The 26,608-nt window shown below is 46.4% G+C and overlaps 1 protein-coding gene across 2 annotated transcripts in view; it reads right to left on the bottom strand.

Moving 5' to 3' along the window:
- Positions 1–906: 906 nt before the first annotated feature.
- LOC131201477 (cytochrome P450 2J2-like) overlaps positions 907–26,608 on the bottom strand; it is a 38,126-nt gene continuing 12,424 nt past the window's right edge. Inside the window, exons 2-8 of one of the 2 annotated variants that reach the window (XM_058189450.1) lie at positions 22,286–22,435; positions 19,334–19,494; positions 16,718–16,891; positions 14,400–14,541; positions 4,564–4,751; positions 3,158–3,299; positions 907–1,938 (exon numbers count right to left, since the gene is read on the bottom strand). In XM_058189450.1, coding sequence (XP_058045433.1) covers positions 1,760–1,938; positions 3,158–3,299; positions 4,564–4,751; positions 14,400–14,541; positions 16,718–16,891; positions 19,334–19,494; positions 22,286–22,435 — 1,136 coding nt within the window. In that variant the 3' untranslated portion in view covers positions 907–1,759. The remainder of the gene's footprint in view (positions 1,939–3,157; positions 3,300–4,563; positions 4,752–14,399; positions 14,542–16,717; positions 16,892–19,333; positions 19,495–22,285; positions 22,436–26,608) is intronic. The other variant, XM_058189449.1, reaches the window with a different exon arrangement.

Raw genomic sequence — 26,608 nt, 5'->3', positions numbered from 1 at the left:
GTGGTTAGATTAGAGTGAGAGTGTCAAACTTAAGGCACGTGGGCCAAATTCGGCTCGCAGGATGCTTAGATCTGGCCTGCGGGGCTGGCCTAGAAACAGCAAAGGTCCAGCCTGCAGTGCCTCTGCCAGTAAAAACGGAGCTTGGAAGGGCCGCGTGCACCTCCGTGGCTCCATTTTCCATGGCAGAAGGATGCAGGAGGCTGTTGCAGCTGAAAACGGGGCACAGGAGGGCTCCGCACCCTCCCCCCCTCCGTTTTTGCTGGCAGACAGCTAGCAAAACAAACGAAAAACAAAACAAAAAGGAGAAATGTTTCCCCTTTTGCATTTGAGCATGCAAGAAGGGACAGGAAAGGAGAAAGGGAAAGAGGAAAGAAAAAGAAGGGAAGATGGGAAGAGTGCAAGGAAGGAAAAATAAGGAAAGGGGGGAAGGAAGAAGAAAGGAGAATTGAAGAGGGAAGGAAAAAAGAGGAAAAGGAAGGAAGGAAGAAAGGAAGGAAGGAAGGAAGGAAGGAAGGAAGGAAGGAAGGAAGGAAGGAGATTATAATGAGAGTGAGGGCAGTTCTGAGGGAAGTCCTGCCTTAGCAGTTGGCCACTACAGGTGCACCTGACATGCCCACCATGGCCACACACACTCTGGCCCTCCGAGGTCAAACACAACCCTGATACGGCTCTCAATGAAATCGAGTTTGACACCTCTGGATTAGAGGCTCAGTTAGAAGGGAGCAAGTGGAACAGTGGTGGGTTGCCCCTGATACGGACTACTTCTCAAGAACCAGTAGTAAAACCGGTGGGAGCAGGGGTGAAATGCTCCCGGTTCGGACCGGATCGCACGATCCGGTAGCGATGGGGGCGGGTAGTTTGGAGAACCAGTAGCAAAAATTCCTGCCCCCCTCCCACTGCCCATTCCTTGCTGTTCCTCTTCTCTGTCACTGAAGCTCTCGGTGGTAATATAGCTGCAAACGGCCTTAAATGACTACCACGGCGCTTCAAAGGGCCGCACTACAGCTGATCAGCGCTGTAGGCAGCTAGTAGACCGATGCCTCTATTTTTAAAGAAGGTGGACGATTCCTCCCAAAAAAAGGCAATTAGTAGACCGGTGCTTCTATTTTTAAAGAAGGTAGACCGGTGCTTCCCAAAAAAAAGCAATTAGTAGACCGGTGCTTCTATTTTTAAAGAAGGTAGACCAGTGCTTTCCAAAAAAAAGCAATTAGTAGACCGATGCTTCTATTTTTAAAGAAGGTAGACCGGTGCGCTTCCAAGTTTTGTATACTTTATTGTTTTTATTATTTATTATTATTGGCCATGCCCATTCAGTCACCTGACCACCAAGCCACCGCCCACCAATCAAGCCACGCCCACAGAACTGGTAGGGAAAATTTTTAGATTTCACCCCTGGGCGGGAGCTTCCACCCACTGACCCGGATGTCATGATAAGTGATCTGCGCATGTGCAGAAGCTTCTGCACATGGGTAGAAGAGCGTGCGCATGGGCGCGATGTGAACCGGTAGTAAAGATAAGTAGAACCCACCCCTGATAAATGACAAGAAGATAGAGAACCTCCCAATGCTGATGTTGTCTGCCTGGCTGTATTCAAAAGCCCATGTTGCAGAACGAGACCAGGTTGCATACATTTTTCTCCCAGAACAAAGAAGGCTGCAAACTGGCTTTATTTTCAGGCAAAAGTTGGAGGATGGTAACCCAGCTGCTTGGATTCCCAGTCCCAGTATCCACAGCTGCTGTTCAGGCCTGCCATTTGGGTTTATCGAGGAATGGCACATATGTCAAAGGAATGAGGCTTCAGAGTGCCTCCCCAGATCGGCTCAATTTTTATATCTTTTGATCCTTCGGCCAAGTGGAAATTGAACGTTTGCACAAGGTTGCTAAAGAACAGGAAGAGCTCTGTCTTTGCCAAATTTTCTCCCAAACATGCTCGATGACCTAGAAATGGAGGGGAGAGAGACAACAGATCAGTGCTGGCAGAGGCTGATTAGGGAAGAAGTGGGGAACAAGGCCCCTTTATGACTTGTGGGCTTCGACTCCCAGAATTCCTGAGCTGTCTCAGGAATTCTGGGAGTTGAAGTCCCTCACAGCTGTCTCGGGAATTCTGGGAGTGGAAGTCCCTCATGGCTATCTCAGGAATTCTGGGAGTTGAAGTCCCTCACAGCTGTCTCAGGAATTCTGGGAGTTGGAGTCCCTCACAGCTATCTTGGGAATTCTGGGAGTTTATTTATTTATTTATTTATTTAATCGCATTTTTATACCGCCCTATCTCCCAAGGGACTCAGGGCGGAGTTGAAGTCCCTCATGGCTATCTCAGGAATTCTGGGAATTGAAGTCCCTCACAGCTGTCTCAGGAATTCTGGGAGTTGGAGTCCCTCACAGCTGTCTTGGGAATTCTGGGAGTTGATGTCCCTCATGGCTGTCTCGGGAATTCTGGGAGTTGAAGTCCCTCACAGCTGTCTCAGGAATTCTGGGAGTTGGAGTCCCTCACAGCTGTCTTGGGAATTCTGGGAGTTGATGTCCCTCATGGCTGTCTCGGGAATTCTGGGAGTTGAAGTCCCTCACAGCTGTCTCGGGAATTCTGGGAGTTGGAGTCCCTCACAGCTGTCTTGGGAATTCTGGGAGTTTATTTATTTATTTATTTATTTAATCGCATTTTTATACCGCCCTATCTCCCAAGGGACTCAGGGCGGAGTTGAAGTCCCTCATGGCTATCTCAGGAATTCTGGGAATTGAAGTCCCTCACAGCTGTCTCAGGAATTCTGGGAGTTGGAGTCCCTCACAGCTGTCTCGGGAATTCTGGGAGTTGATGTCGCTCATGGCTATCTCAGGAATTCTGGGAGTTGAAGTCCCTCATGGCTGTCTCGGGAATTCTGGGAGTTGAAGTCCCTCATGGCTGTCTTGGGAGTTCTGGCTGTTGAAGTCGCAATGGTTCACAACGGGGCTACACGTGCATGCTTGATTTACACACGTGTGCACGTGCACGCTTCTGCACATGCGCAGAAGTTTCCTGATGATGTCTGGATTGGTGGGCGGAGCCTCCCACCGGTTTTACTACCGGTTCTTGCGAACCGGTCCGAACTGGGGGCAACGCACCACTGGCTCTGACGCATCTCATGAAAGAATCCATGGAAATGTTAGCAAGTTGAATGAGCACCTAAAGAAAATGGGATGAAAGCTTCTGGGCAGATGAAGTTCCCGTCCTTGTCAAGGAAATGGTTCGGGTCGAAGGTGAGGGGTGTCTCCCATTCGTTGGGATCATACAAGGCCGACGCCATGTTCGGGAAAAAGGTGGAGCCCTGTCAAAAAGAGAAGGAGGACTTAAGTTTTGCCTTTCACCCTGAGGGAAGAAAAAAAAAAGGTTAAATCTGCTGGCAACGGAGGCCGAAGTGAGAAATCCCTAGGAAATTTAATCATTGATACATGGCTTTAAAGAACGCTCTTCTAAAAATACAAATAGACTTAGAACAGCCGCAAAACAAATGAACGGTGATCATTATTCCTACTATTAGATGCTTGGGAATAGCAAGGCCAATAAATTATTGGTGGTTTTTTTTCCCCATGTGCTTGAGCTCTCTTGAAGTGCTCCAGCTTTTCGAACATATCGAAGTCCAACATTTCTGGAGAACAGCTGCGGTTATTGAACATATACAAACACAGACAGTCCTTCGTTAACGACCGTTTGTTCAGCAGCTGCTTAAAGTTACAACAGTGCCGAAAAACAAGGACTGATAGCTGATCCTCAAAGTCTTAACCATTACCCTTCCCACGGTCAATTCCATCCATCCTAGGCATCATTAATCAAGATCATGTGAAGTGTTAATACCACTTTATAAGGCCACACTTGGAATACGGCATTCAGTTTTGTTGCCATGATGTAAAAAAGATGTTGAGACTCTGGAAAAGAGTGCCGAGAAGAGCAACAAAGATGATGAGGGGACTGGAGGCTAAAATATCTGAAGAACGGTTGCAAGAACCGACCATGGCTAGTCTAGTGAAGAGAAGGACTAGGGGAGACATGATAGCAGTGTTCCGATATCTCAGGGGTTGCTACAAAGAAGAGGGAGTCAAGCTAGTCTCCAAAGCCCCAGAGGGCAGGACAAGAAGCAATGAATGGAAAGTAATCAAGGAGAGAAGCAACTTACAAGAAATTTCCTGACTGTTAGAACAATTAATCAGTGGACAGACTTGCCACTGGAAGTTTTTAAGAAGAGGTTGGATAACCATTCGTCTGAAGTGGTGTAGGGTTTCCTGCCTGAGCAGGAGGTTGGACTAGAAGACCTCTGAGGTCCCTTCCAACTCTGTTATTCTATACCAGCCCTAGATATAAAGTCTTTTCTTCAAAGATGAGACTCCAGTGAGCCATTATCAGTTAAAAGGGAAAGTCTGATCCCGGAGACAATTTAAATATTGTATTCCCAGGCTACGTCAGACCCTGTTATTCTAAATTTTCTGACACGCCTTCTCCCTACTGCAAGGGCAGAGAAAATGAGAACAAGATGTACTTGATGCAATAGGGGGAGGAGAAGAAAAGAAGGTTCTAGATCAGAGGGATTTGATTACCTTCCTAATGTGAAACTTCTGGATCTTTGTGTCTCTTATGCAGCGTCTGGGCATTCCAATCGAAATGATGTTGCCAAAGCGCTGGATTTCGTGCACCACAGCGTTTGTGTACGGAAGTTTCTTACGATCCTCGTAACAGATCGACTGACCCGGTGTTAGGAGGGTATCTATTTCCTTCTGAACTTTGGCTGTGGAGAAACAAAGATTTTGCACATTAACTAGAGCTAGGGTTGAGTAGGCATCCAGGGATGGTCCCAGCTGTCCATGGTCTATTAATGGCAGAAGCTCAGCCTAGCAGGAGGGAATTATCTAGACCAGGGGCGTCAAACTTGATTTCATTGAGGGTCGCATCAGGGTTTTGTTTGATCTTGTGGGCTGGGGTGGGCGTGGCTGGGGTGGGCGTGGCCAGCTCGACATCACTTATGTCGAGGGCACCAAGAGGGAATCCATTGTCTCCAGTAGAGGAAGGCAAGCCAAGGGAGAGTGCCAAACCCTTGCCGTCCCTGTCAGGCCACACTGAGGCCCCCGGGATGGTGGCATAGGCTGTCCAGAGTCCTAGGCAGCGGAAAGCAAGCACACAGTCTGGCCCTTGAGCTCCCAGGGCACCGGGACCCCACAGCCCAGCCCAGCCCCATTTCCCTGAGGGGATACCCGGCTGTGCTTATCTTCTCCTCAAGGCTGCTGCTGTTGTTCTCGCTCTCCTTCGCCAGGTTGCTCATGGTGGGTGTGGAAGGCCCAAGTGCATGGGTCAGCTGAAGGCCCGCTCCCTCTCCATTCGTGGAGACCCAGCTTTGTAACCAAATCATCTACAGTGATAGGATGGGAGACCACCAGGAGAGACCACTAGGAGGGGGCAAGGGGATGGTGAAAGGGCAGCAGGGCTGTTGGTGGCCAAATGCTAAGGCAGGACTTTTCCTTCCTTCCTTCCTTCCCTCCCTCCCTCCCTCCCTCTTCCTTCTTCTTTCTTCTTCCTTCCCCTCTTTCCTTCTTTTTCCTTCCTTGATCTCTTCCAATCTTCCTTTCTTTTTCTTTCTCTTTCCGCTTTCCCTTTCTCCTTTCCTGTCCCTTCTTAGATGCTGATTCTGGTGGGCGGGGCCAGCCAGTCCTTTCAACTATCGGTTCAGTGAACTGGATGTAAAATTAGTATCTGGTTCGCCCCAAACTGGTCCGAACCAGCTGAATCTCACCCCTGGAAACAAGGATGTTCCCACCAGGTGCTGGGGAGTTGTAGACTGAAGCCAGCTGGAGTTGGTACTGTGACCTGGTTGGGCCATGTGATGGACTTGTCGACTGGTGGGGGAAGAACTTTGATTTCTAATTTGGGTGGGGAAAACCTTGGGTCTTCAGAATTGGGTTTTCATCCGATGTCCCAATATGATAAGAGTTCTCCACTCCTCTGAATACAACAAAATACGTTATGCCACCAGACTTGAAATCCTGGGTTTAGAAAATTTAGAACTCCGCCGCCTTCGACATGACCTGAGCTTAACTCATAGAATCATCTGTTACAACGTCCTTCCTGCTGAAGACTACTTCAGCTTCAATCACAACAATACACGAGCACACAATAGATTTAAGCTTAATGTGAACCGCTCCAATCTTGATTGCAGAAAATATGACTTCAGAAACAGAGTTGTTAATGCCTGGAATGCACTACCAGACTCTGTGGTCTCTTCCCAAAATCCCCAAAGCTTTAACCAAAAACTATCTACTATTGACCTCACCTGATTCACTTAATGACCATGGCAAAAAAAAAAGGTCTTGAAATCAACTCAGCTAAAAGCAACCACCCAGGGATTGAGTTCAAGTCCCGTTTGTGATCACATATCAAGGACTATCATTTATTCAATGGGCTTAAACTGGCAACTGAATTAACTGTTTTTTTTTAATTTCACCTTTTTTTCAGGTACAACCGAAAAGAGTGAACATACTCTAATACTCCTTCGTCCTCTTTGGAGGTTTTTAAGAACTGGAGGTCCCTTCCAGCTTTATTCTATTCTAGTCTATTCTAGTCCAGTCCAGTCCAGTCCAGTCTAGTCTAGTCTACTCTATACATTCTTATTTTCTCCACAACCACAACCCTGGGATTTGGGCTGAGAGAATGAATGGCTCAGAGTCAGCCGGTCAGTTTTGATCCGTAAGGCAGAAGTAGGAATACCAGTTTCCTTGTTTCACACCTGGTGTCTTAACCACTAAAAGTTAAATGAAATGCTCTCAAATGGTTTCTTTATTTTTAATGATTCTCTGCAGCTCTGTGGATTTCTTACTCACGAGACCATCTGCTAAAAATTAAGCAACGTTTCTTTAAGGAGCAGCTTTCTGTGATCTCATCCCACCCCCATCTTTACAAACGCGGAGGAGATTCTAACACAGAAAGAAGCAATTTCCCTGGAGCCATGGATTACCAAAAATACCAAACAGAGGAAGCAAAGAAGGAGAGATAAAAAGATGGGAATTTTAAACAGGTTAAGGAAAAGGAGAAATAAAACTCCTCTGCCTTCAATTTTCCTAACCAACATACATTCACTTGCTAATAAGATGGATGAAATACTCCTTTTAAACAGATACAATTCTGACTTTTACAATTCAGCAGCCCTATGCTTCTCTGAAACCTGGTTAAATGAATTAATTGATCATAGCAACCTGCATATCCCAGAATTTCAGATTCAACGATCAGACAGAATTGCAGAAACATCTGTTGAAAAGAAGGGAGGAAGCTTATGCTTATATTTCAGCAGCTGGTCTCAGGATATAACTATAATATATAAATTCTGTGACGAAAATTTAGAGACATTAATTATCAACTACAAACCATACTATTCGCCTCATGAATTTTCCTCATTTCTTCTAATTGCTGTTTATGTCCTACCACAAGCCTGTGTAAACAAGGCATTACGAACTCTAGCTGACCAAATTATGGAGGCTGAAGCCAAATACACCGATTCACTGGCCATTATTTTGGGAGATCTAAACAAGGCAAACTTAAGGAAAGAGCTACCAAAATACTTTCAGCATGTCAATTGTCCCACTAAAGGCAAGAATACTTTAGACCATTGCTACACAACACTAAAAGATGCTTATCGGTCTGTGGGACACTTTGATCATTGCATGATTCACCTTGTACCCGCTTACAGGCAAAGACTTAAAACCACAAAACCAACAATTAAATCAGTGAATACTTGGACTGAGGAGAAAAAGTTAAAGCTACAGGCTTGCTTTGACTGCACTGATTGGAATGTTTTTGAAGATACTTCTGCAGAGCTGGATGAACTCACAGATACTCTAACATCATATGTCAGCTTCTGTGAAGACCTATGTGTACCGACAAAGAATTTGCGAATATGCAGTAACAACAAATCTTGGTTCACAGCTAAACTTAAGCAGCTACGTCATTCTAAAGAGGAAGCCTACAGAAAAGATGATAAAATGCTGTACAATCAGGCCAGAAATGTATTAACAAGGGAGATTAGAGCAGCAAAAAGAAGCTACTCTGAAAAGCTAAAGAATCAGTTCTCCACAAATGAACCAGCAAACATGTGGAAAACTCTTGAAAATATCACCGGCTATGGCAAACCTTCCCAGGCTGAAGGAAATCAACAACTGGCAGATGACCTGAACATGTTTTACTGCAGGTTTGAAAAGAAACTACAGCCACCTATCTCCATAACCCCCATCTCAGACACACCAACAACAGCCAAGCCTCCTACAACTGACCCCATCCTGTTGGGTTCACAACCCCTAGTGATCACAGAAAAGGAAGTGCAGGATCTATTTCACAGACAAAAGCCAGGAAAAGCTCCAGGCCCAGACAAGATAACTCCTTCTTGCTTAAAAGTCTGTGCTGACCAATTGGCCCCCATCTTCACCCATATCTTCAATAAATCACTAGAGATGTGCTATGTTCTTTCTTGCTTCAAACTACTATCATCCCAGTGCTGAAGAAGCCCACTATCAAGGAACTGAATGACTACAGACCAGTTGCTCTAACATCTGTGGTCATGAAAACCTTTGAAAGGTTAGTGCTGTCCCACTTGAAAACCATCACGGATCCGCTGTTAGACCCCTTGCAATTTGCATACCAAGCAAACAGATCAACAGATGATGCTGTTAATAGGGCTCTGCACTACATCCTACAACATCTTGAATCTCCAAAGACCTACGCAAAGGTCCTCTTTTTAACTTTAGTTCAACATTCAATGCCATCTTTCCAGACACTCTTCTAACTAAGCTAAACCAGCTATAGGTACCTGAACAGACTTGTAAGTGGATCACAAGCTTCCTAACAAACAGGAAGCAGCAGGTGAATTTAAGCAGGATCACATCAGATACCTGTACAATTAGCACAGCACCCCCCCAAGGCTGTGTGCTCTCCCCACTTCTCTTCTCTCTATATACCAATGACTGCATCTCTAACAATCCATCTGTTAAACTACTGAAGTTTGCAGATGACACAACAGTGATCGGTCTCATTTGAGACAGATGGGAGGTTGAACAACTAGCCACGTGGTGCGACCGGAACGATCTGGAACTGAACACATTCAAACTGTAGAAATGGTGCTAGACTTTAGGAGAAACCCTTCCATACTTCCACCTCTCACAATACTAGACAACACAATATCAACAGTAGAGGCCTTCAAATTTCTAGGTTCTACCATATCGCAAGATCTAAAATGGATGGCTAACTTCAAAAATGTCATCAGAAAAGCACAACAAAGAATGTTCTTTCTGCACCAACTCAGAAAGCTCAAACTGCTCAAGGAGATGCTGATCCAATTCTACAGAGGAATTATTGAGTCTGTCATTTGCACCTCTATAATGGTCTGGTTTGGTTCTGCAATTCAACAAGATAGACACAGACTTCAGAGGAAAATTAGAACTGCAGAAAAAACAATGGCTACCAACCTGCCTTCCATTGAGGACCTGTATACTGCACGAATCAAGAAGAGGGCCGTGAAAATATTTACAGACCACTCACATCCTGGACATAAATGTTTCAGCTCCTACCCTCAAAACGACGCTATAGAGCACTGAAGACCAGAACAACTAGACACAAGAACAGTTTTCCCCCGAATGCCATCACTCTGCTAAACAAATAATTCCCTCAACACTATCAAACTATTTCCTAAATCTGCACTATTGTTAATCTTCCCATCGTTCCCATCACCCATCTCCTTTCACTTATGACTGTATGACTATAACTTTGTTGCTTGTATCCTTACAATTTATATATTGTTTCATGATTGCTTATTTGTACCCTATGACTCTCATTAAGTGTTGTACTTTATGATTCTTAATGAACATTTCTTTTATGTACACTGAGAGCATATGCACCAAGACAAATTCCTTGTGTGTCCAATCACATTTGGCTAATAAAAAAATCTATTCTATTCTATTCTTAAAGGTTTCCCAGTAAGTCATGTCTAATTGTAGGGCACCGTACTCATCTTCCGTTTCTTGGCCAAAGGAGTCAAGACAATTTCCGTGGTTATGTGGCCAGTATGACTATATGCCGAATGCACACAAAACATTGTTACCTTCCCAATTGAAGTGGTACTTATTTATCTACTCACACTTGCATGCTTTGGAACTGCTAGCTGGGCAGAAGCTGAGGCAAAGGATGGGAACTCCCACAGAACTCAGGTCTCGAGCCTCTCCAGCTGACAAGCTCAGCATCTTTAACCATTGAACCATTCATTAGTTTGGTCTTAGCCACTAGACCAAACTAAATAAGTGTTCGTTCTCAGCCATGATATTCCGAAGGCCGTTCCCTTCAACTAAGCTCTCAACAATCCTTGAATCAGCAGAAAGATTTACCAACATATAATTTGCTATTGCTGGTCCTTATCTAATCACAGACACAACACAGCAAATATGTCCCACTTAAGTTCAGGGCATATTAAAGATAAGGGTTAGTGAATTTTCCTGGCACTTTCTCACTCTCCACCTACCAAATGACATGCTTTAGTAGGAAAACATCCAGCTATCATTCGCCTTAAGGTTAGGGTGAGTCTGTGAAGCGGACAAATTTTGACACGTATCTTGCTCAGCCCATTAAGCAATCTGTCAAAATGTGCTCGGGACTTGCCCACGCATTTTACACAACTGACATCTCCATTGGGATCTGGATTTATGGTTCCTCTGGTAGAGCACTAAACCCTTTGTGCCTTTTTTTTAAAAAATCAACTTCCACGAGGGTCAGCTTATCTTTCAGTTGGGGACCTCCTTTCCATGCTTCAAAGCAGGGGTCTCCAACCTTGGTCCCGTTAAGACTTGTGGACTTCAACTCCCAGAACTCTGGGAGTTGAAGTCCACAAGTCTTAAAGGGACCAAGGTTGGAGACCCCTCCTTCAGAGAAGTTTTTCTTAAAATGTATTGTCTCAGCAGCTCTTCCTGCATTTAAAAAAGTATAGTAAAGGGTTAAGAAGAGATTGGACAGCCCCTTGTCTGAAATAGTATAGGATCTCCTGCTTGAGCAGGGGGTTGGACTAGAGAATCTCCAAGGTCCCTTCCAACTCTGTTATTCTGTCATTCTTTCCCCTGTCAAGTTATTCCTGACTCCATCTCCCTTTCTTAGCTGAGGAAGCCAGCATTGTCCAAAGACACTTCCATGGCCATCTGGCTGGCATGACTACACGCCAACGTGCATGGAGCGCTATTACCTTCCCGTCAAAGTGGTACCTATTTATCTACTTGCACTTGCATGTTTTAAAACTGTTAGGGGGGCAGGAGCTGAGGCGAGGATGGAAGCCAGGGCCTCTGTGGCTCAGACTGGTAAGACAGTCTGTTATTAACACAGCTGCCTGCAATTACTGCAGGTTCTAGTCCCACCAGGCCCAAGGTTGACTCAGCTTTCCATCCTTTATAAGGTAGGTAAAATGAGGACCCAGATTGTTGGGGGCAATAAATTGACTTTGTATATAAATATACAGATAGGATGAAGACTATTGTTAACATAGTGTAAGCCGCCCTGAGTCTTCGGAGAAGGGCGGGATATAAATGCAAATAAAAAAAAAAGCTCACCCCGTTGCGCAGTGTTCGGGTTTTGAACCCGGGATGTCAGTTTTCCAGCTGGCAGGCTCAGCATCTTTAACCGCTGAGCCATCTCTCCCCTCCCCACTCCAATGTATGGCAGACTCCCCAAAAGCTTTTGTTTGTATGAGTTCTGTATTTATTGCTATAAAGGTAAAGGTAAAAGTTTCCCTCGCACATACGTGCTAGTTGTTGCCAACTCTAGGGGGCGGTGCTCATCTCCGTTTCAAAGCCGAAGAGCCAGCGCTATCCGAAGACGTCTCCGTAGTCATGTGGCCGGCATGACTCAATGCCAAAGGCGCACGGAACACTGTTCCCTTCCCACCAAAGGTGGTCCCTATTTTTTCTACTTGCATTTTTACGTGCTTTCGAAACTGCTAGGTTGGCAGAAGCTGGGACAAGTCACGGGAGCTCACCCCGTTACACGGCAACACTAGGGATTCGAACCGCTGAACTGCCGACCTTTCGATCGACAAGCTCAATGTCCTAGCCCCTGAGCCACCGCGTCCCTTTATTTATTTATTGCTATATACTGTATTAAAAATAAAGACTGGGGCATTGGATGCCGCGCCTCCTTCTCACAATTGTTTGATGGGATTTTAGATTTGTATTATTTTTTTCAGCTTAAGTTGGATTTCGATTGGTAATGTGGATTTCACAGACCCCTGATAAACTCTTGGAAAGTCCCTGATAGTCCTAACACCATACTTTTAAGAAACAGGTTTATTTGTTTTAGAAAATAACTGAGATTGACTGTGTTCCTCCTAGGTTTCAAGCCACTTCTAAGCAATTTCTGAAGCATGCATAACTTGCCTTCAGAGGTTGTGGGTACTCCAATACGGGAGGCCTTTAAGAAGGGACTGGATAGTTATTGTTCTGATATGGTGCAAGGTCTCCTGTTTGAGCAGGGGGCTGGACTAGAAGACCTCCAAGGTCTCTTCCTGTGATTCTATGATTCTGAGAGATAAATAAGGTAAATCACAGACAGAGGGATGGATGGATGGATGGATGGATGGATGGATGGATGGATGGATAGATGGTTGGATGGATGGATGGATGGATGGTTGGATAGATGGTTGGATGGATAGATGGATGGATGGATGGTTGGATGGATGGATGGATGGATGGTTGGATAGATGGTTGGATGGATAGATGGATGGATGGATGGATGGATGGATGGATGGATGGATGGATGGATGGATGGATGGATGGTTGGATAGATGGTTGGATGGATAGATGGATGGATGGATGGTTGGATGGATGGATGGATGGATGGATGGATGGTTGGATAGATGGTTGGATGGATAGATGGTTGGATGGATGGATGGATGGATGGATGGATGGATGGATGGATGGTTGGATGGATGGATGGATGGATGGATGGATGGTTGGATGGATGGATGGATGGATGGAACAATGTTCCTTCAGAAATTGTGGGTGCTTCAATACTGGAGGCTTTCAAGAAGAGACTGGAAAGCTATTTGTCTGATATGGTGCAGGGTCTCCTGCTTGAGCAAGGGGTTGGACTAGAAGACCTCCAAGGTCTCTTCCAATTCTGTCATTCTGTAATATCACATATGTACAATCTTGCATAAGATCCTTGAGATTGCACGAGGCTACATTGCATTAAAAAGCTATAGATAAGTCATGGGCTTTTCAGAAGAGGTGAACAGGTGTTAATCAAAGCATACACTGCCATTAGTCTAGGATGCTAAAAGGAGGTTATCTTGGGTGTGCTTGGAACGCCCTGAATACTTACTGGGTTTACTCAAGAGTAAACAAGCCTTTCCCAATACCTCATATGCACATCACCCTCTCTGGTTTATATGTTCTCATCCTCCCAGTGGCCTGAACAGACAACGTCGAACCTTGCTTGGGCCATCTGATACTTCGAGTGAGAAATAACATCTTGACATTTGGATAATTTTGAGTGTCACCTCACATAGCATCCCTGACCTGCTCTCAAGTTGCCATAGGCAAGGGGGATGGGAACCTGATGAAACAGCACGGCAGCCAAAGACAGATGAACATTCCAGACTTATCTCTCGAAAGGCTGTCTTCCAAGGTTACCCACAGCAGCTAGAGGGGAGTGATCTCTACAACCCATGAAATTGCTTCATTGTCCAATGTAATTGATGACACACCCTGGGGGAAGAGGGAGGAACAGGGTCATGATTGGGGCGTAAAGTACGTGGGGTCAGAGTTGGCTTCACTTGGAACGTGCCGACAGGAAGCTCCTAATAAATAATTGGATTTCTTCTGAAGCTTGGCTCGAGGCTCATGATTTAATTAGGGCATCCGTTGGAACCCTGACATTGTGTACAGGTAGTCCTCAAATTATGATCATTTGTTCAGCGACGGTTGGAAATTACGATGGTGCTGAAGAAAGTGAATTATGATCCCTGCCTGAAGTTACACTTGCTGTGGTGCTCCTTGGTATCTCGTGAACAAAATTCGGGTGCTTGGCAATGCACCTGCTCTTATGACCGACTCTGCCAATCCGGAGGCATCCCGTGCTCCACTTAATAACCCAGACAGTCATTTAACAACTGCAAGGAGGAGAGGAGGGATTGGGGTCCTTAAATGAGGCAATCACATGGGCACCTCACTTAATAAATGTCATGACTGGAGACCATAAGGAGCAGCCTCCGTTATATTTGTAAATTGAGGACTACCTATAATTAAAGAATTCTTCCAATAATAAGTGTCAATTACAGATGAAGCTGCTGCAGGCAGCTTCAGATATTGAGCATAGATGGGTTATAAAGGTCTCTTCTATCTCATCCATCCTATGATGCTTCTCTCACCTTGAATGTCAGGATAAAGTACCATATATAACAATGCCCAGTAGAGAGTGGTGGCTGAGGTATCTGTCCCTCCCAGGAAGAGATCAAAGATGCACTGAACCATGTTTTTTTCATCGTAGGACGATTTGGATTGGTTTTTCACCTGCAGAACAAAAATGGAGAAATGAACACCTGAGAAACCTTGAAAATCATCTCTTTCTTCCATTCCTTGCCTGTTGCAATACGTGTTAGAATCTGTTTTATATTGCAACAATTACATCTCAGCTAGGAGATGGCAGTGTTTATTTTGCATCTATGATTATAATCTACGGTTCTATTTGTTCTGAGGACAGTTTCCTGTTAACAGTTTAAAACAGTTGAGCAGTAAAGCACATGGTGACTGTACTCTTTGTTTGCTCTGTGGTACTACCCATGTTTCCCTGAAAATAAGACCAGGTCTTATTTTCTTTTGGGCCACAAAATAAGACTAGGGGTTATTTTTTGGGTGTGTGTGTGTCTTATTTTTTTTCGCAATGTACGGGAGGCTCACTTCTTCTGCTTGTTTGCAGCTGGACAGAAGGTGCTGCTACTGCCATGAGGGAGGGAGGTGGAGCTGCCCCATGTGGCCTGCAGTGACTTATCTCAGGGCCCCCACAGCCAGGCCACCCATGCCCCGCCTCACCTCGTGGCTGTCCTACTGTGAGCAACCAGATGGAACGGGTGGCAGCCAGCTGTGCAGGCTCTTAAGTAGGGATTTTCTAGGCGGGTAGGGCTTATATTAGGCACACATGTAAAAACATGTTAGGGCTTATTTTGGGGGTAGGTCCAGGGATGAAATGCTCCTGGTTCGGACCACATCGCTCGATCCGGTAGTGATGGAGGTGGGTGGTTCGGAGAACCGGTAGCAAAAATCCCTGCCTTTCCCCATGTCCAGCTGAGCCGCACAATCATCAGAGGGGTTTTTTTTTTACTTTTAATTTTTTTTTTCCTTTGGCTGAAAAAATGCTTTTAAAAGTTAAAAAAAAAAGCCTCTGATGATCGCGCGGCTCAGCTGGGATCATCAGGGGCTTTTAAAAGCATTTTTTCTACAATCTCTGCGGCCGAAGAGGTTGTTTAAAAAATGCTTTTAAAAGGCTCTGGCGATCCCAGCTGAGTTGCCTGATCGCCAGAGCCTTTAAAAAGCATTTTCTACAACCTCTTTGGCCGCAGAGATTGTAGAAAAAATGCTTTTAAAAGGCTCCTCTGATGATCCCAGCTGAGTTGCCTGATCGTCAGAGGCTTTTTTTTTTCTTTTAAAGGAAAAAAAAATGCTTATAGAAGAAAAGAAAAGCCTCTGACGATCAAGCAACTCAGCTGGGCTCGCCAGAGCCTTTTAAAAGCATTTTTTCTACAACCTCTTCGGCTGAAGAGGTTGTAGAAAAAATGCTTTTAAAAGTAAAAAAAAAAAAAGTCGGCCACACCCATCTAGTCACATTACCACTACCCGCAAGCCACGATCACAGAATCGGCAGTAACAAATTTTACATTTCACCATTGGGTAAGTCTTATTTTCAGGGAAACAGGGTACATATAGACAGACTTTCTAACATTGCCAATATCAAAAATTGCAACCTTCTCTCTTTGAGGAACAGGGACAAAAAAATGCAGGCCTTTGTTCCTATACATAATAATAATATCAGAGTTGGAAGGGACCTTGGAGGTCTTCTAGTCCAACCCCCTGCCCAGGCAGGAAACCCTACACCATTTCAGATGAATGGCTATCCAACATTTTCTTAAAAATTTCCAGTGTTGGAGCATTTACAATTTCTGCAGGCAAGTTGTTCCACTGATTAATTGTTTAACTGTCAAGAAATTTCTCCTTAGTTCTAGGTTGCTTCTCTCCTTGATCAGTTTCCACCCATTGCTTCTTGTTCTACCCTCAGGTGCTTTGGAGAATAGTTTGACTCCCTCTTCTTTGTGGCAACCCCTGAGATATTGGAAGACTGCTATCATGTCTCCCCTAGTCCTTCTTTTCATTAAACTAGACATACCCAGTTCCTGCAACCGTTCTTCATATGTTTTAGCCTCCAGTCCCCCTAATCATCTTTGTTGCTCTTCTCTGCACTCTTTCTAGAGTCTCAACATCCTTTTTACATCCTTTATACGTCTCAGAGCCCTGGTATCCGCTCCGATGCTGCATTCTCACACTCCCCAGAGAAGACAGTACTCAGGGCTACTATACAGCTTGCTGGCTGGGGGATTCTGGGAGTTAAAAATCCACCCATCTTGAAGTCGCCATGGATTGGAAAGCCTTTATATTATAAGCTGTCTAACAGTCACGCAAAAGATTATCCGCTTACTTTCTCTATTTCATCCAGGTACAAATGAATGAAGTCTTGTTTTTCTCCCGGGTCTGCTTCTTGGTGTTTCTTGATCTCCTCTCTTATGAATGCCTGAACAAAGCCACATGAGGAAAATGCCTTCAGATGAGGCCCTGGGACCCACTGCATAATCCCGGGGAAAACATTGTACAGCTGGCGGAAGAGAGAGAAACATCACCTGAGTTAGGCAGCCATATTGACAAAATAGAGAGAGAAGGATTAAACAGAGGCAAAAGGAACTGAGAGCCACGGTGGCGCAGTGGTGAGAATGCAGTACTGCAGACTACTTCTGCTGACTGCCGGCTGCCTGCAACTTGGCAGTTCAAATCCCACCAGGCTCAAGGTTGACGCAGCCTTCCGTCCTTCTGAGGTGGGTAAAATGAGGAGCCAGATTGTTGGAGGGCAAGAGGCTGAGTCTGTAAACTGCTTAGAGAGGGCTGTAAAGCACTGTGAAGTGGAATATAAGTCTAAGTGCTATTGCCCTTCCTTCCTTCCTTCCTTCCTTCCTTCCTTCCTTCCTTCCTTCCTTCCTTCCTTCCTTCTTTCCCTCCTTCCTTCTCCCTCCTTCCTTCCTTCCTTCTCCCTCCCTCCCTCCCTCCCTCCCTCTCTTCCTTCCTTCCTTCCTTCTTTCTCCTTCCTTCCTTCCTTCCTTCCTTCCTTCCTTCCTTCCTTCCTTCCTTCCCTCACTCATTCACTTTTGTGGTGACACAGTGGTTAAAATCCAGTATTGCCAGCTAACTCTGCCCACTGCCAGCAGTTCGATCCTGACCAGCTCAAGGTTGACTCAGCTTCCAAGTGGGTAAAAAAATAAACTCCTTTGGGACAACCATGAGCTGGATGACTGGGAATCGCTACAGATGATTGGTCACGCCATTTTACAATTTTACAACAAACACGAGACGTTTTACGACCAACACAAGTCCATTATGGTCGTAACTCAAGGACTATATGTATGGGAAACCTGACCAATCTCACTTGGCAAGGATGGGGATCAGAAATACGGCTGCCACCACAATTCAATCAAAGAGCTGGGCCATGTGTGTGACCCTTGGGGCAGGGGTGAAATCTAGATTTTTTTGCTACCGGTTCTGTGGGTGTGGCTTGGTGGGAGTGGCTTGGTGGTGGTGGTGTCATGTGACTGGGTGGGTGTGGCTATGTAACCATGTGACTGGGGGATCAAAAGACAGAAACTCACTAACAATGTCCTGCTGGAGCAGGGTTGGACTAGATGACCTCCAGGTCCCTTCCAGACCTGCATTATCCTCTGAAGCTGCATCTAATGCCAGGTTTGTACTCCTTCCTTCCTCCCTCCCTCCTTCCCTCCCTCCCTCCCTCCCTGCCTCCCTCCTTTCTCTCTCTCTCTCTCTCTCTCTCTCTCTCTCTCTCTCTCTCTTGTGACTCGCCCTCCCTCCTCTCCTCAGCCGGGCCCCTCCCATCTCCAACCTTTTATCAGACTCCGAGTCTGATAATGAAGATGAACATGACTCCAGCCCGCGGCCCTGGCCCCATGCCCGGAGAGGATTCAAGGAGTGAAAGGAGAAGCCCAATAAACCTCACTCATACAGTGTGTGTTCCTTTGGCACAGCCTTCAGAGCAGAAAGCCAGCCAGGTGGTGGAATTACCCGGGCCTACTCTTTCTAACCCCTCCCTTTCCCAGACGCTGACAACAGATCCAGCTGAAAACAATTCAGCATGGGTGGACCCTCGCTTCCAGAGATCTGAGAGGTGATGACAGCAGAAGGAAGGGTGGGGCAGGCCTGGATAAATGCTGAGTCATGGAGCCACACCCCACAGCCTATATAAAGGACTTGCTTTTGGCATTCCAACCTTGAGTCAAGCAAAGTCTTCTCTAGTTTGCTGATACCGGACCCTATCGCTGAAGTCACAACTTGGACTCCTGCCTGCCCTGATAAACCTCGAAGGAACTTGGCAAGCTGCAGAGGCTTCATTGCCAAGTTTGTTACGGACTTCCTTGACTCGTCCATCGGAGTGGGGGTGGGACACGACACTCTCTTTCTCTCTCTAAAAAATGAATCCTAGTTGGGAGCAAAAACGGACCCCCTCCCAGTTTTTTTGGCTAGCAGGATTCAGGGAAGACTGCTGGGAGCAAAAACAGAGTTCCCCACCCCCACCCCCATAAAAAAAGGGCTCCGATGATTGCGTGCCACAGCTGTGATCCTCGGAGCCTATTTGGGCAATAGGTTGTAAAAAATGCTTTTAAAAGGTAATAAAAGGCTCTGACGATCCCAGCCGTGGCGTGCGATCGTCAAAGCCCTTTTTTTTTTACTTTTAGAAGCAGGAAGTAACGACACCCACCATTGCTAATGGATCGCCGAACTACTGGCCATGATTGCTACCGGATCGCGTGATCCGGTCCAATCCAGGAGCATTTCACCTCTGCCTTGGGGTAGGTTTTCGATTGGACTGTTGGGCCATCATTTTGACTTTCTGGACTCCCCTCGCTGCAGATGGGCCTGCTTCCTGGCTAGCCTTTAATCCCCATTGGAGGTTTTTTTGACCCACAACCTCTAGGCCTGTTCAGGGACCGTAACATTTTGATTCTCTTTAGAAAAAGGAAAGAAGGGATCAACTCACGTTACCCGCGATGCTGTCAGAAGCCCTGAAAATCGTCTCTATGGCTTCCAGCAGGTGATGATAAGTCTCGTCTTCGGTGGAGAAACGATGGCCAAAGACCAGCGCACAAATCACGTTGGAAATTGAGAGGTTCAGGAAGAAATGAGGATTCATGGGTTTTCCTGTGAAGAGAAAGAAAGACTCGGTGACTGGCATGGCTCTTGCAAAGATTGCATAGAGCCTGCAGAGAAAGATTAGGTCCAGGGGTGAAATGCTCCCGGTTTGGACCAGATTGCCTGATCCGGTAGTGATGGAGGTGGGTGGTTCGGAGAACCGGTAGCAAAAATCCCTGCCCCCACTCCCCATGTCCAGCTGAGCCGCCCGATCATTAGAGGTGTGTTTTTTTTTACTTTTAAAAGCATTTTTTCTTCGGCCGAAAAAATGCTTTTAAAAGTAAAAAAAAAAAAAAAGCCTCTGATGATCGTGCAGCCTCATCAGAGGCTTTTAAAAGCTTTTTTTACAACATTTTAAAAATGCTTTTCAGCCAAAGAGGTTGTAGAAAAAATGCTTTTAAAAGCCTCTGATGATCAGGTAACTCAGCTGGGATCGCCAGAGGAGCCTTTTAAAAGCATTTTTTTCTACAACCTCTTTGGCGGAAGAGATTGTAGAAAAAATGCTTTTAAAAGTAAAAAAAAAATTGGCCACGCCCACCCAGTCACATTACCCTCCCACTAAGCAACGCCCACAGAACCAGTAGTAACAAATTTTACATTTCACTCTCGCTAGGGATGACACGATATGATAGTATCTTCTAGTCCTTGAGGGGATAGATTGATCGATCGATAGAGATAGAAAGATGGATGGGTGGGTGGGCGGATGGAAGGCAGGACAAGAAGCAACGGATGGAAACTAATCAAGGAGAGATTCTCAGTCATTGTTGTGATCCATCAGCAGCCTGGGGAGCTGTCGGAGGAATCGGACTGCGATGAGCCTGTTCCTAATGCCCGCATGAGGCGAGCTGCCAGAAGGCAGGAGCAGCTCAAGCAGAGAGGTCACCTTGGGAGAAGGGCCAAGAGATAATTGGCCCCTCCCATAAGGTTTAAAAGGAGACCAGCACCGGTGTCTCAGTTTGCCGGAAAGCAACGTTGCTGCTGCGCTCTTTGTTCTGTTCTGTGGTCTGGACCTTTATCAGAAAAGACCTTGGCAGTTATCCAGATTGAACCAGGTTTGAGATAACCAAAGACTGTTTGTTTGCGAAGCCTTTGTTTCGTTTTGAGTTACCCGGCTGTCGTGTCCCACTCCTTCTCTGATGGCTGGGTTGGGGAAGTCTGTATCAAGCGTGGCCACAAAGCCTCTGCAGCTTTGCCAAAGTTCTGTCAGAGTTCTCAGGGCAGGCAGGAGTCCAAGATGTGACTTCAGCAATCCAAATTAGACTTTGCCTGACTCAGAGAATGCCAGAAAGCAGATCCTTTATATAGGCCATGGGGTGTGGCTCCATGACTCAGCACTTATCCAGGCCTGCCCCTCCCTTCCTTTTGCTGACGTCGCCTCTCCATTCTCCGGAAGCGTGGATCCCTCCACCCTCCAGCTGCTGGCAATTCCAGCTCGTGACTGGCTTCATACTCCTCATGTTCACATGCTGTGGGGGAGGGGTTTATTTGCTCAGTTGCCTGGGCATGGTGCCAGGACTGGGGGCTGAAGGCATGCCAGGCCATTCGTCTTGCTCGGTCTGTCCGGGCATGGTGCCAGGACTGGGGGCTGGAGGCATGCCAGGCCGTTCGTCTTCATTATCCATCTCTGGCTGAGATAACAGGAGATGAGAGGGGCCCGGCTGCGGAGAGGGGGGCGAGCGAGGCACAACACCGGCGCTGGGAATGAATTAATTCCCAACTGTTTGAATAAAATGTATTTTTTACTAAGGACTGCATTTGTTGCTACCTGCTCGAGTCGGGGTCACAACAGTCATCCAGGTCATGGTTGTCCCAAAGGTGCTTTTTCAAGAGGCAACTGGACCAGGAGAAAGGTTCTGGTGGTGGTGGGGGCAACGTCCATGGTGCCAGCAACTGCAGCCCCGCTCTGGAGAACCCCAGTTGGAGCGCCAATCAGCTGTGTGCCTGGTGGCGGCCAGCACAAGAGAAGTGGGATGCCTGACGCTCAGCTCTGCAGCCCTGCGGAGCTGGTTTGGTGATTTCCGGCATGCCGGTGCGGTGCGGGTCTTGCCTACATAACTTTGCTGGCGCTGCTGCTTCTTTGCCAGCACAAACAGCCTGCCCCCCTGCCTCTTTGCAGAGGCAGTGGCACCAGCAAAGTTATGTAGGCAAGCCCCGTGCCCCACCAGCACAGGCCACGGACCTTTCTCCCCCACTCCCCCGTAAGGCAAACCCTCAGGTTTACAGCAAGGCTGGCAGCAGGAGGAGGAGGAGCTGCCACTGCCTCAAAGAGGCAGTGTTGCTTTGCCGGCATGAACAACCTCCAATGTGGATCCTGGGCAGTGGGTGTCAATGGCATGGCTGGAGCGCAAGTGCTCTAGGAGGAGCTGCCCAGTGGGCATGCACGGGCCAGGAAATAAACTTCCGGTTTCTGGCACAGCCACGTGCGAAAGCCTGCTGAGACTATCTAGCCATTGTGCATGCATGCGCCGGAAACCCAGAAGAGGGATGGGGGCAGCCGCGTGTGCCAGACGACATGGCTCCACATGCCACTTGTTTTCGCCATCACGGCCCTATTTCTATCATCACTATTTATTTATAAAATATATTGGCTCATCTTACATTTCCTTGTACAAAACATGAAAAAAGGATCAAAGCTTTGATTGGGTGAGCCTCCGTCTTGAACTTTTTTTTTAACACTTTGCCTTCCCTTGAAGACAGTGAAGAAATGACTTCAGCCTGTCCTCTTTGTCTTAGCTTTGGAAAATTAAAATAAGAATACAGTTTTTTGGCCAAAAGATAAAGGCATTTGCCTTCATAGTACCTTCACTTTTTCTGAACGCTTCCACCAATCTCTCTGCTTCGTCTTGGATCTCATACTCCAGAGCACTCTTCCCCAAGCCGAGGCTCTTCAAACTTGTCATTGAAAATCGTCTTTGCTGCTTCCAGGTCCGGCCCGTGGAAAGCAGAATTCCTGATGACACAGAACCACAGATTATTGACCTTATTCAAGTCTTTAGAAATGACAGAAAGGCAAAATACCTTTCTCAGAATATTGTGATAGAAATAGCAATAGCACTTGTGAAATCTACTTATCTTCCTTACCGGCTTGGAAGTCCACACACTGCGTGCCTACTTGCTTCGCTCATGTGTGCAGAACTTCTGTGCATACGCAGAAGGTAAAAATCAGGAAGTAATGACACCTGGCCAGCAGGTATCGCTGGTGGTTCAGCAATCGCTACCAGATCGCCGAACCACCGGCCACGATCACTACCGGATCGCTAGATCCGGTCAGAACTGGGAGCATTTCACCCCTGCGTTTGTGCCACTGATGCCACCACTCCTGCCTCTCAGCTGATTTGGGAGGTGAGTGTTGGAGGTGCAGGTGGTCATGGTTCCCGTCACTGCATCCCCTGCCTGAATGGCAGCCCCGGGCCATCAGGCATGCCGAGGCTGACATGCGGCCCCCCTACCATGGAGATAGCGTCTAGAAGATAAAGCCTACGGTGAGTGGATATGAGGCATGTGAACCTTGGCCCCTGGTTTAGCTGGATTCTGCCAGTGGAATCTGGCTACTAAACAAGGGGCTCTTACATCATTGCTAGGCACCCACGAGGCCGAGAGGGGGTAACCTTTCCATAAGATAAGGTATTGAAGCTGTCCCCTATGCCACTGGGTGTCTAGTACCTCCTTCACCTTGTAATGTTGTTCCCCGCCCACCATGACAGGTGGAGATGGCTGGTTAGGCATTCCCCTGATCTGGGACATATGGGCCGGACGTAGCATGCTGCAGTGGTAAAACCAGGTGGATTTTACCCAACAACTGGGGCAGTTGGAATTGTACTGTGATGGGGTTAATAACCCTCATGATGGGGAATGGCCCAATGAATTTCGGGCCTAGTTTTTTACATGGCACATTCAATTTTAGATATTTCGTGGAGACGTATACCCACTGTCCTATCTGGAAAGGAGGCTGTAACCTCTGTTTTTTATCAGCTTGCTGTTTATACCCTGAAGATGATCACCGCAACTTCTCTTTGACCACTGTCCATACCCGTTGTGTCTGTGCCACACAATTTTGTACCCCCAAGTCTTCTGGGATGACCCGGGGACATTCGGTATTGGAACAAACTCCTGCCCCATAGCCACCTGGAATGGGATAAATCATGTACTGCTGTGAACAGCATTGTTATACGCTACCTCAGCAAAAGGGAGTAGGCCAGCTCAATTGGTCTGCTGGTGTTTAACATAGCAGCATAATTACCACATCACTATTGTGTTTGCTCTTTCGGTAGCCCCATTGGTAGCGGGGTGGAATGCTGAACTAATGCCTTGTGAGGACCCTACCGTGGCCAGGAACTTCCACCAAAACCTGGCAGTGAACTGTACCCTCGATTGGATATTATCCTCTGGGGAATGCCATGGAGATGATATATATGAACAATAAATAATTTCACCAGCCTCCTGGCTGATGGAAGGCTGGAGCAGGCTACGAAATGTGTCTGCTTTGAGAAAAGATCTATAACTGTCCAAATTATTGTATTACCCTAGCTTTCTGGTAGGTCTATAATGAAATCCATGGCTATTTGGTCCCATGGTCACACAGGGAATGCCACCTGTTGTAACAGGCTGAGCGGTTTTCTGGGTCAGATCTTCATGCTGGTGCATACTACACAGCTCTGTACGTACTCCTCCACATCCCTTTTCATACAAGGCCATCAGAATTGTCGATTAGTTAAATGCAGGGTCTTAAGGAACCCGAAATGCCCGGCTGAGGGAGCATTGTGGCTGTGACGCAATACATCTAATCAGACAGCACTAAGTACATAAAGTGTGGATCCCTTCCAAGCAAAGCCATCTCTCTGTGTAAGCCAAGGGTTTGCTGAGACTTGAGAATCGTCCTGGGCCCCAATCCACTGCCCCATGAGGAGAATACCCAAGCCCCAGAGCTTGGCCGGGACAGGAGGAGTACTGTAACACAGATGAAGGCAACAAGTGAGCTGGCCTACCCTATGATAGATGTGGACCTGAAGGAGGTATTCAGCAAAAGGGAGTGTGACCTCTTGCCCCCCACCACTGTCCCACAGATTGTGGCATAGAGATCCTCCCTGGGGCCACACTGCCAAAGCCCAAAATGTATTCGATGACCCCACAAGAGCTGGTGGAGATGAGGGCTTATATAGAGAAGAACCTGAAATGGAGTTTCATTCAGCCAGCCAGGTCCACAATGGCGGCACCCGTCCTTTTCCAGGAAAAGAAAGATGGAGGTTTATGCCTGTGTGTTGATTTTTGGGGAATCAATGCAGGGTATGTAGAACACCTGTACCCTCTCTCCTTAATGAAGGACATGCTAGTCCGTTTGGCAGGGGGCCAGGTCTTCACCAAGCTAGACCTACCGTAGACTTATTACAGGGTGAGAATCAGGGTGTACTGAATCAGGATGAGTGGAAAATGGCCTTCAATTGCCCCTTAGGAAGCTACCAGTTTTGAGTTATGCCCTTCGGGTTGCAAGGAGCTCCAGTTGTGTTCATGCAGCTCATCAATGAGGCACTGCGTGAACACTTGTATAAGGGGGGTATTATCTATTTAGATGATATCCTCATATACACTAAGACCATGGAGCAGGGGTAGTCAATCTTTTTATACCTACCGCCCACTTTTGTATCTCTGTTAGTAGTAAAATTTTCTAACCGCCCACTGGTTCCACAGTAATGCGCCATATATCGTCGTCTGTGCATGCCTCTCATGCATCGTGGATTGGGTTTGGGGGGGCACCAGCTACCAGTTCTGCTTGTCTGTTACAGCTGGGTGATGTGGGGGGAGATGCGCAAACTATTCTGGGACGAGGCTCTTTTGTTTGCGGTCGCACTATAGCGCCATTTAGTTTCACTTACGTAACGTGAACTAAACTTATGCGCGGGCGATACAAATAGTATATTTTCACAAATTTAAATTGTCATGGGGAATTTTATGAAAACCTAATGAAAATGTTTTTAAATAATGCTATGAATTTTTTTTAAAAAGTCAATTAAATTAAAAAAAAGGAAAGTGCTTCAGTATCAGACAAAACCCCTACCGCCCGCCATGAAAGCTGAAATGCCCACTAGTGGGCGGTAGGGACCAGGTTGACTACCACTGCCATGGAGGAACATGTCACCTTGATGCGTCAGGTGCTCAAGAAGCTAGTAGCAGCACACTTGTATGTTAAATTGTCCAAGTGTGAGTTCTACAACTCACAGTTGGACTATCTGGGGTTTCACATCTCACCAAAGGGGGTAGAAATGGACCCCGCTAAGGTAATAATAATAATAATAATAATAATAATAATAATAATAATAATAATAATAATAATAATAATAATAATAATAATAATAATAATAATAATTTAATTTATAGACCGCCCTTCTCCCGAAGGACTCAGGGCGGTGAACAGCCAGTTAAAATACAAGAAAACAAACAATATTAAAAACAACCCTTAAAAAACTCATTCAATTGGCCAAAACTAAAACACAGTTACACCCTATAAATTACTAAACATTTAAAACCCCAATTAATCAAATTAAAATTTTAAAAAATCAAGCCAGTCCAGCGAGACGGAACAAATAGGTTTTAAGTTCGCAGCGAAAGATCCTAAGGTCAGACAATTGTCGGAGTCCAGGGGGAAGCTCGTTCCACAGGAAAGCCCCCACAGAGAAGGCCCTCTCTCTGGGGGCCGCCAGTCGACATTGTTTGGCTGACGGCACCCTAAGAGTCCCTCTCTGTGAGAACGCACCGGTTGCTGGGAGATTGAAGCAGGTAAGGTAAGAATGGTGTTGGACTGGCAGGCCCCCAAAACATGCAAACAGCTACAACATTTTTTGAGGTTTGCCAATTTCTATCGCCGGTTCATCCTGTCTTTTAGCGTAACCTTACCGCTTACCGATCTATTGAAAATGAAACATTTGACCAGAAAGCCACGTCCGGGTTGCCCGGTGCTGTGGACAATAAAGTGTCAGGAAGCATTTGAACACCTAAAATCTCTATTCGTGAGGGAACCTGTGCTGAAACACCTAGATCCGTCTAAACCCATGATGGCGAACCTATGGCACGTGTGCCACAGGTGGCGTGTGGAGCCATATCGTTGGGCATGCAAGCTAAGCTGTGGCAT

The sequence above is a fragment of the Ahaetulla prasina genome, chromosome 6 (assembly GCF_028640845.1).
Source record: "Ahaetulla prasina isolate Xishuangbanna chromosome 6, ASM2864084v1, whole genome shotgun sequence".
Lineage (NCBI taxonomy): Eukaryota > Metazoa > Chordata > Lepidosauria > Squamata > Colubridae > Ahaetulla > Ahaetulla prasina.
Note: the sequence above shows the minus strand (reverse complement) of the source record. Positions and strands in the feature narration are given on the sequence as shown.